General features: G+C 45.4%; 1 protein-coding gene across 1 annotated transcript in view; it reads left to right on the forward strand.

Moving 5' to 3' along the window:
* The window catches only part of LMO1 (LIM domain only 1), a 57115-nt gene extending 46560 nt beyond the window's left edge, over window positions 1–10555 (forward strand). Inside the window, exons 3-4 of the mRNA XM_026070639.1 lie at window positions 5732–5857; window positions 10113–10555. Of these exons, the coding sequence (XP_025926424.1) occupies window positions 5732–5857; window positions 10113–10218 (232 nt within the window). The 3' untranslated portion in view covers window positions 10219–10555. The remainder of the gene's footprint in view (window positions 1–5731; window positions 5858–10112) is intronic.
* The last annotated feature ends 278 nt before the right edge of the window (window positions 10556–10833 follow it).

Genomic DNA, 10833 nt, shown 5'->3' on the forward strand with positions numbered 1-10833 from the left:
TCTGGCTGAACAAATGGTATCTGCTCAGAACCTAAAAATGTTCCTGAATTGACTTTCATCGCAACAGAGAATCTTACATGCTACATAGGATACTCCTGCTTCTACACTTGGTATCTATACAGATTAAGGAGGATTAATTAGGCTCAAAATACGTTGTGTCTTGGCAGCACTGTTGTGCTTTGTGCTGTTAAAGCACAGATCTTTTTCTCTGTAGTAGCTGGTCCAGGAGTTTCCCACAGCCCAAGCTTTCCAGGATAAACAAGCCATGCTTAGTTTGTTCATTGGCTTTTTTCTTTTTTTCTTTTTCTTTTCCTCCATAACCTCCCGATGAAGAAGAAAGCTTGTGGGGAGTAATTCTTCTGGGCTTTGATGTACTAACATGCCTCTAGCACTTTCAAACTGGCAGTTTTCTGACAGCTGTTTTTAAACTCCCCTAAGAGAACATTGCTCCGTGTGTGTTCCGCAGTGGCTGAGACAGCCAAGATGGGTTTTAATGTCAGCGGCATCAGTTTTGCCATAGGAAGGCTGTGGCAGGGGAAGAAGACAAGGACGACTTCTACCTTGTATCAGAGTCCTAGCACCAGCTGTAAGTATCCCAAAAATACAGAGGGAGAGACCAAAGAAGACAGAATAAGTGAACATTCAAGTGAGTTCTCCAGCTGAAGACAGACATCCTTGAGCAACCTTGAAGTTTATGCCCAGTAATCTGTGAGCTAGTGTGGTCACCCAACCGGAGGGCTTTTTATACTACACTGGTTCAGCTCCTCCTGTTTAGCTACCCATGAATGACAACCCCTTTGGCATGCAAGATGTAAATTCTTCTGAACTGAACTTGAAGGCATCATGAAAGGACAACTTGACCAACTTCATTAGTATCAAAATGCATTTCCCTTCCTTCGACTGACATGACTTTCCACTGCATCACTGACAATATTATCCCGGAAAGAAGGGTGCACCAACTAATATATTTACCATGCCAAAATGCCTGTGGCTAATGCAATATTTTTATCTGATTTCTATACTACTTTTCACGGTAGCAAGGAGAAACAAATGATTTCTTTGAATATTACACAAAGGCTGATTACAGGGAAATTGGGAATCTTGAGCCTCAAGTTGCTTTTGAGTTTACACTTTTTATCTCTTTAACTGATGTTCAGACTTTTCATGCAGTTATTGGCATATTCAGTGCTTTTGTCAAATCAGACTTACATGTCAGTATATTTCTTATTCTAATATCCTTGGATGCATGGTTTTGGGAAAAATACTGATTGTGAGCTGTAAGAGTCTGCCTCACTAGAAGGCTAGTTGTTTCAAATGGTAGGGGGAAAATCTTTTATAGCAATAAATTCAGGTGTGTAAAACAAGTCTTGATCTAGAGTAGGTCTTGATGAATCTAGGAAATAAACAACAGCAGAAACAGAAGGAAAGTGTATGGGAAAACCAGGTTCACATTCTAGTTGGAGAGGATATGAGCAGGGGGTTCAGTAGCTCTTTGAAAACCTGTGTAGCCAGATAATCTGGGTATACAAATATATAGACAAATATTTAAGTATACAAGATATCTACAAATGTAGATGCTTATCTTTAGGTAAGTGTTTAATCTTCTTTCAACTCTTAATTCTTACCTTTCAGTGTTGACAAGGCCTATTTTGGGGGGGAATTATCAGTTTCAACTCAGCTGTTTAATTTTGAACTTATGCCTAGTGCTTACGTTGTGTTTAAAAAAATAAAAAAAGATTGAAACTCCCAACCTATCCATTCTGTACCATTCATTATTTATATGTGCTTGTCCTGGTTCCTCTTTTTTATCTCCTTTTGTGAAGTCAACAGCTCCAAAATTTTCACTTTTTTATGTGGAGGGAAGACTCCTTCCCTCTTGCAAGCTATTAGCTAGCCGGACCCTGGCCTAGAGAGAAGATGGGAAACAGGTACTCTTTCCTTGTAGGCAGGGAATAAAACAGATTGTTGTTTTTAGTGATGACAGAAATAGGTAACCAGCTCCTCAGTATCGCCAACCTGCATTTATGGTCTGGGAAGGAAAAATCTTTAGAGGTGCTCTAAACCTTTTATGCGAAGTTTCTTTGCGTTTTCCCTACAGTAAGGACCGTTGGCCATTCTCTTCTCCCCCAAAAGCTGTAGGGTGATGATGGTTTTACTAAACGTTGAGTTAACTTCAGGAACTGACTGTGGAATGGGTGAGTTCTGGATAATTGTACGGAAGATTGCTCTTCAGTCCCGACAAGACTCTACACAGAAAGCATCCTCTGACAGTTGCATGCTACTTCCAAGAGCACTCCCCTCTTTTCCCATCAATTCATTTGTATTCACTGCTGCTCCCGTATGCCAATTAGCTTTAATTTTTACTATACACAGTGACATCAATGGCCAATCAGACTAGAGCATAGCTGGGTTTTTAGTGTGCCTGTAAACTACAGAAAATTGTCCTTGGACAAACTGCTGCTTTTAGACTGGCTGACCACAATAGACACGGTTAAGTTCAGGCTAAGAGCCATTAAACATAATTACTACCACAGGGTAAAAGTKTAATTGTGTTAAATTTTAAATCTGCATAGTCTGTGCTTATTTACAAGCTGGCTAGGTCTTCCTGTTACATAAGAGAGAAGAAATCTGTACTTAAAAATTGTTGCCTTTTAACTTCAAAAGGGAGATGGAAAAAAATGTTTTTATAGAAGAAGCAAAACAACTCCAAACTGAAACCTTTCTATATTTCGACCTTCTTTTGTGCCAATAGCACCAAGTTGGTAAGTAGATGCTGAGCATCTTCTGATAGATTTCTCTAATGCGCTTAAACTTTGTTTGTGTGAATTTGTGAGAGAGTATCGCATCTGTTATGAAGGTGTCTAGGGGACAGAATGCAGATCAGTTCGTTCGTGTGGGGTTGTTTTAAATTTAACCACAGATGGGGGTTTTGGTAGAAGATTTTCTTCCTGCTTCTTGTCTTCTCTCCCTCCTCCAAAAATGTTAAGCTTCCCACCTCAGAAATTTTCAGCTCATGTAGCCTCTGGGTAAGTAAGTATCAGAGGTGGCAATTTTTAAAAAACAAAACAAAAAGGCAAAAATCTTGTTCATTTTGCTTTTCTTCCAGCAGATTGGAAAAAAAAAAGGGGGGGGGGGTCTGTGTTCACTGAGCTACAAGTTGCAGTGTATTTTTAGAACCATGGTGAATATACAGGTCTCTAAATCACTCCCTGTAAAGCAGATTAAAATTAGGAAGTGCTAGAATAAGTGTGAAATGTTCATCTGTTGGGAAAGGGAGGGGATGGAGGACTGAAAGTTGATAGAAGAGAAAAAGATTAGCGTGCTGACTAGCTGGAAGCCACGTTTGTATAGACATTAGAAGGCAACATGATTTCAGCTGGACCAAACATAAGCTTCAGATCTTATGCAAACATTCAAAGCTGTTTAACAATTGTTTTACCCCCAAACCCCTGAAAGGGGACAGGTGAATGCGATGCCAAATACATTTTTCATGTTCCTTAAGCTAGCTGTTTAAATAGTTAAGTGAACATCTGTCCCAATTTCCCCATCATTTCCATTTAGAAAAGTCTCCTGTTTGAAGGCTGAAGAAAAGCGCCTGCTTAACAATGCAAATGGTGCTGTCTGGGGCCCCTTTATTTTGTTTAATCTAGACTGAGCTCCACACAACTGTGATGCTAATGAATAATGGATATTTTATACTTGTGCTTGTAGCAGTGTTGGTCGCAGAGCAAATCTAGGATTAACCTCCCAGTTTCCCTGCCTGATATATTGGGCTCACAGTTTGCTGTGACTTAGGTACTCTGAAAATGTAAGCCTTGTTTTGCGGAAAATGACAGAACTGCAGCAAAGCTGGGTGTTCTTGCTGTGCTGACGTGCGGTACCCCTCGAAGGGGGGCAGTAACCTTGGAGAAGGGACAGGAGAGATGTCTGCTAGCAGCTGTGATTTGCAAGCGGGTCCTGCGTGAGGGCCAGACCATTTCGGGGTGGAGACCTGTACACTTTCAATGTCACCTTTTTTCAGCGCAGTCCCCTGGTGTTAGGGAAGCCAGCGCTGCCCCCAGCTGCCTCTCCGGCCAGCCGGCGGGAGCGGGAGCAAGCCGGGAGTCAGCTTGCAGGGAGAAAGGGGCTGCCCAATGCATGTTGCATGGATAGGTAGTGAATTTGCCAGTGCAGCTGGGCTGTGTATCTACATGGGATTTTGTTCTGCCTTTTCAAATGGAGTCTTGGAGGCAGGATGCTTGGTGTTGCCTTTGCAACCACTGTAGCACAGGCGCGTTTGTTTTGCGTTAAGTTTCCAGGGAAAATGTATTGCTGTTTCTTCAGAAGAAATCTTGAGGTCTTCCAGACAGGTGTAATGAAAGACCACTGATACAACTGCTAATGAAAAATAAGGGGAACCTTTTTTTTTATAACTGAGGACCAAGCTAACTTTGGTAGTGCAGCACTGTGAGGGTGGGAGAGTTATGTGGAGGTTTCTGTAACATTACCGAGTGGTTTAGTTCACAATTACTGGCCAATAATAATTAGTATTGATTAGCTTGGCAAATTGCAGGTTTAGAAATTGGTTATAGATTTTCCTGGTGCGTCTTGTCTGTATGTTGTGGACTGAGCCAGAAGCAGCGGCTGGAAGCAGCCCCCAAGCCCAGACACGTCTGCAGGCGGTGGCATGTTACCCACAGGCAGAGCTAGCGATGAGCAGCAGCGATGCGTCTGGAGCCTCATAGTCCCAAGAATAAGATTTTTATCTTCTCCTAAGCAAAGCGCTAACCATATGTGCATTGACCACAGTCTTGGGTGACACTTGGTTTTACTGGCCTGTTGATTCATGCCCTGACCAGTTCCTGTGGCTTTAATGCAGTAGCGGCGTGCTGCCCCTGGCACACGCGCAGGTCTGCAGGGCCGTGTTCGAGAACAGGGCCGGGGAAAGATGCTGCGGTCTTGGTTGAATCCCCCTGCGGGAGCCATAACAGCAGCAGACATCTGGGGAGACAGATAGTGAGCGCCAAGGTGGAAATGGCAAAGCTTCCCGTGCTGAGGGGCTGTCCTCGAGGCTCAGGAGCTGGCGCGGAACGGCAGAGCGAGCTGTTCGCGCCGGGGTGCAAGGGCTTAGCGTCCCCCGGAGGGACGTGGCGGCACGAGGAGGGATTGCTCTCTGAAATGCGTTGCAAAATCCTGCTCTACTCATCACAGGAGAATTTGTGCTCTTTCATTTTAAACAACAGGTAAGTAAGGTAACTTCTTCCTGAGTTATATTACAGCTTTTGCCTGCCAGAGTTGGCAAAGTTTGCAAGTCTTCTGCGTCTTGGTGCGAGCGGCTGGCGTGCCACCAGCCTGCCTCCCTCCGCTAGGTCACAGCAAAGAGCGGTGGGGCGAGGGGGTGGCGAGGGGGAAGGCTGCCTCGGAGAGCCTCCCCCAGCACCRCGGGGCAGCCGATAGTTTTTGACTGAAATTTTGTGAGCCCCAAAATAGCCGTCTAAGTGTTTAATGCTTTTCTCCATTAGACAGCAAATTAGCCCTAGGCTTACAAACCAAATGAAGTTTCATCTTGACAATCGGAGCCTGCTCACCAGGCAATTTTATCCCAAGTTCCCGCACGCTGGTTGGTCAGTGAAATGGAGACTGCAACTTCTATTTATTGGTGCAATACAGTTTTTGATACTGCTAATTACACTTAATTAGTCCTTCCACCATTTAATTAAAATGGCTTCTAATGATTGTGCTTCTTTGGCAGGCTCTTCGGTACCACCGGGAATTGTGCTGCCTGCAGTAAACTGATCCCTGCCTTTGAGATGGTGATGAGGGCCAGAGATAATGTTTACCATTTGGACTGCTTTGCCTGTCAGCTCTGCAACCAGCGGTGAGGACACAGTTATTGTACACACAAACGCAAACTAATTTGTACCTTTGCCGACAAAATGGGGAAATGCTTGATCCGTGCTACCTTTCTGGGTCTCGCAGCCTGCTAGGGTGAGCTTGTGGGCTTATTAGGCTGACCTGCATGATGCATGTTAGTACCTGTAGCCCCTTTACTCACTGCAAATCCCCTTGGAGCTAGTGGGATTTGGGAGCAGGGGGGGTAAAGGCTGCAGATCTGGACACTGTTATATGCAGCACAGCTGCTGCTGAATAAAACAACCCTCTTTGGCATCCTTTCAGCACCTACCCTATTTGCAGAACACTGATGGTGGAGGAAGGACCTCCTCTGGCAAACTGGCTTTATTTTGCTTAAATCAAGTTTCTGACAGGCTCAAAAATGGGGACAGCCAAGAAGGAGCAGACAGGAGGGAGGGGAAGGGGAAATATACTCTAGTTAAGCCCTTTCCAACATTAGGAACTGGTCCCTTTAGCTGTTGTGCGATTAACAGGTGTTGCTGGTGGTGTGACTTTAAATAGAGCTTGCATGTTTTGGCTGGGTTGTACACCATGAAGAATGCATGTCAAAGTGTACAGTAAAGGGTCAGGCACAGAGTCTTCCCTCAGGCTACCTGTAGTCAGCTGAATTTGGGAGGGCTGTGAAAGATCTTCACGGTGCCCTGTTTGTTGGTGATTGTAGGCAGAACGGAAGCCCGCTGAGCCAGACGTAATACATTATCGCTTTTTGATGTGTACATCCATCCTTGTCCAAAACAGGACTGAAAGTGCATATCATTCTTGCTGCTTATTTATGTAGGCTACAGTAAGTGCCCAGTGCCCAAAGGCTGCGCTTACATGATACAGTCCACGTCCTGAGAGCCGTGGTTGTGCTTCCCAAAGATGGGACTAGAAGGCAATGCTTCAGCCCATGTTTGTGAAAGCGTGAGAGAGAGAATGAGGGAACAGAGAGATGACAAAACTCATGGGAAGATGGAGAACCTAATTCTGCAAAAGTCAAGTTAAAAGCTTGACTTAAAAATTCATCACTCACCCTAGAGCAGAAGTCGCTGTGGGATATCCAGTGCAGTGTGTACGCTGTCCGTCTGTGCAGCAATGCGCAGTGCGTGCACACAGACCCTCTCCGCTTTCCCCATTAAACTTATGAGAACATATAAACTGTGGGGCCTGATTCTCCTTGCTGTGGTTTGGTTCATTCAAATAAATGGAGTTGCGCCTGGTCCGTGCCAGTGCACACAAGAGGAGACTCAGGCATGCAGTATGCAGTTCAGGTGGCTTTACTTGAAGTCACGTTATTGAACACAGAGGCGGTGTTTGTTCAAGGTAGAAAACTCTCCTATTAATATTGGCGACTTCCATAAATCAAGCTGTCGGCGTGCTGGGTTATTGCGCCGAGGCAGCAGTGACATCTAGTGGCTCGCGGGTTTGGGCAGAGGCTCCTTCGCGGAAGCCGCACGAAGCCAGGCGCAGCTGAAACTGCTGCTTGGTAGGGTTTTTCCTGCACGGCGGGAAGCGCTGCGCTGTGCTACGTGGCTCGGCCTTCGGTGCCGCTGGGCAGGAGCGCGGTGCTCCCAGGTGCCACGCCGGTGCCAGGGCAGCGCATCTCCAGGGTCGCTCCCGGAGGAGGCGAGTTATCCCACCAGCCTGCACGTGGAGGTGGGCAGGAGCGCAGGGCTTGGCCTCCTGGGCTGTAGGACGGCGATTTGTCATTGAAATCCTACCGTACACTGGCTTCTGTCATGGAAAAGTGTAGTTAGTATCGCCTAGCTTCCTTTTTCAGGATGAGAGATCTTTTCTTTTAAATTTTGTCCTTTATTACAAAGGCTCCAAAGCAACTCACTCCTCTTTTCCCTTCRAAATAGCCGACGTTCTTACTGTACTCACTGCAAAGAGCTTTGCCCTTAAAATAACCTCCACAGACTGTCGTTGCAGAACAGGAAAGGACAGGTAATCCCACAGCTCTGATACAGTCACTGTTTGGCGCACAGAGATGTGTTCAGTTTTGGGGGACACATTTTTTGAAATGTTTTTCTGAAAGATGACCTGCGTAGACAGTGTAGAGCTATGCACAAATTGTGTTCTTGGCTGAGACCCGAAGCCTTCAAAGGTTTGTGACTTGTCATCTAGAGATTTTGGCCCAAAAGGGCGGGAGGGTTGTGTTCCTGCAACGGACAGCATTTGAAGCTGAACTGAAAATAGAGAGTGTGTTTCAGTAAACCTAAAGTCAGAATTGCAGCGATGGATCCCAAAATCAGTTCTGATGTTGAAACACCACCTCTTTCTCCAGCTCTGAAAATACTTGATTATGAAGACTTTTCTCCGTTCAGTTTTCTTACAGCTTACTTGCCCTTCTTTACAGCTAACCAGCCAACTGCTGTGTGTTAGACTGTGCTTAGGGTTAAACCCATCGGAGCAAAGTCTCTAATAATTTTATACTAAAGCAGTATACAAAACAACCGGGGATCTCAGAGTACCACTTTCTGCCCATCTCCGTTCACTCACACTTCTAGTGCTCCAGCTCCTCCTTTTGCTCCTCTAGACCCTAAGCAGATTTGGCAAGAGACAGCTGTTGATTATGCTGGTGGCAAGAGTAATTTTTGCATTGCTGTTCCTTGAGATTTATATTGTACTTAAGGTAATGATAAGTAGCAGAAAGCAAGCAGCTGTGTCTGTTATTCAGAGTGAGTAAACCTACTGGTGGAGGTGCGGTTTTCAGGAGAACGTGTGCAGTGCTGCTCTTAGCTTAAGAGCTGTTAGTTTAAAATGAGATGGATTTTTAGACTTGTAATACCGAAAAATAGTGGAATTTCAGAACTGCTAAAGCACATGCCGCGGAGGGGAGAATCATGTAAAGTGCAAAGTTGTCCTGAGTAGTACTGCCTTGGCAAATTAATMAGCTACTTGTAGGTGCCCAGCTGGAGAAAAATTGTGCCCGTCTAGGACATATAAAGGAGTACTAAAATGATGGCTCCTGTGCTTGTAGCACCAAATAATCAGCTTCAGGATGATGCTGTGCCCCTGGGCTCCCGGGTTACAAATCTAGAAAGTATTTTAGACAAGAACTAGGCGACGTCCCTGCCAAAAACTCTGCCTGCAGAGCAGAGGACCGGAGGGTCAGAGGCCTGCTAAGTCTCCCGAGGGAAGGGGTCATCTACCCCAGAGGGTCGCACCAGCCCCCGGTGTCATTTCGGAGCCGGCGCTCAGCGCGGGGCCCGGGTGCCTGTCAAGGGCCGCTGTGGGCCTCGGCGCTGGGGCAGGAGGCGCTGCCTGGCGTTCGGGTTTGCTGTCGCACCGTGGGCCCGTGCTGAACGGAAGCAGCCCTTGGGCTGGGCTCGGGGAGCATCATTTGTTATCTTAAGAAATAAAGATTAGCTTCTAATTCTAAAGCAAGCAGGGAATGCAAAGAAGCTATTGGCTGTCAATTTACACCTCTCAGATATTATATGTGGAACTTTTTTGACCTTAATGGTCAAATAAAATTGTTAAATATCACAAGCCTCTCTGTCAACTTTAATACAAATAGAACAATTTACATGGTATATAGAGAACATTACCCTTCGCTCAATGAAGATAAAGGTTAGGAGTCCAGCCATCAGGAAATTTCTATTTATTGTTCAGCACTGTACACAAGGGGGTGAGGAAGGACTTAATAGCCGGTCCTTGCCTATAAATTAGTGTAAATACTGCCTCACCTGAGGGAACTGTGGAAATATGGATACCAGCAAAAACTTCAAATACTCTGCATAATATAGCCTGCTTGATTTCCCACTTTCAGAGTTTGGAAACCTCTTGTCTGCTGGGATAAATTCCTTAACTCCTTCTGTCCTCAGTACCTGCAGGTGCTGGGAGGCCTCGGCAGAGATTGGGAGCTGCCCCCCGAGGCACTTGGTTCAATTGCAGAGTAAGAGATGAGCTCGGCTGCCGCAACGTCATAAAATAGACCACAAAACCCAAAAGCACGTGCAGGGAAGGGCAGGGGGGGTGCAAATAAACCGGCCCCACCTCACTAGTAGAGCTGGAGACTGAACTCAGGTCCCAGGTGTCGTCTCTGGAGCCAGGTTCCCTCCAAGCCTCTCGTCCCAACCCCGGGTGCAGCCGAAGGGAAATGTTACCTGTAGTATTACAAGTGGGTGTCTTCTGCTTAAAGAGTTAAACCTCTGTGTCCTTTTCTTCCATAATAAAATCAGCTGCTTACAAAAGCCTACTAATACTTAGACTGCTTAATTCTTTTTCTGTTCTAGATTCTGTGTGGGAGACAAATTTTTCCTGAAAAACAACATGATCTTGTGTCAGATGGACTATGAGGAAGGGCAGCTGAACGGGAGCTTCGAGTCCCAGGTTCAATAGCAAACTCTGCTTTGCTGAAGCACTGTGGGATGGACGTTCGGCTGCGCGAGCAGTGAGGGCGTCCGTCAGCTTGCCTGCAATATTTTTTTAATTCTTGGTCCAGAAAGGACTATATACATTGTAGTACTTTCCCCCCCCCAACACAAAGCAGTTACAATTTTAGATGTACAGTTGTGCCTGCTTAGCTGAGCACTGCATTGCCTGTATGTTTGTGAGTTTTTGGGGTCTGGGGAGGGCTCTGTACAGTCTGTTTTCTGTATATAAACTGGAACATTTATTTTATGAAAAATGTAATGCAATTTTATTACTGGTGTGAATTAAAAATTATGAATGTTTCCTGGTCATCTTAGTTGTGGTTTGTTCCTCGTATGGTAAAGGCTGTATTTCCTGTATTTGATGTTGACCAGACATTTTAAAAATATATACCTGAATCACTTGAAATTGCATGAATAAAACTATAGGCAGGAGCACGAGTGTACACACACACACACACACACACGAAGTGGGGAAGAAACACTGCTCCAAAATTAAACCTATCTGATCTGCATGAAGATTTGTCTCCAAAAAAAACTCTGTTGGGTACACAGGGAGGAAATGGGCCACGCAGGTGAAGGT

Source organism: Apteryx rowi, unplaced genomic scaffold (genome assembly GCF_003343035.1).
Source record: "Apteryx rowi isolate R43461 unplaced genomic scaffold, aptRow1 scaffold_107, whole genome shotgun sequence".
NCBI lineage: Eukaryota > Metazoa > Chordata > Aves > Apterygiformes > Apterygidae > Apteryx > Apteryx rowi.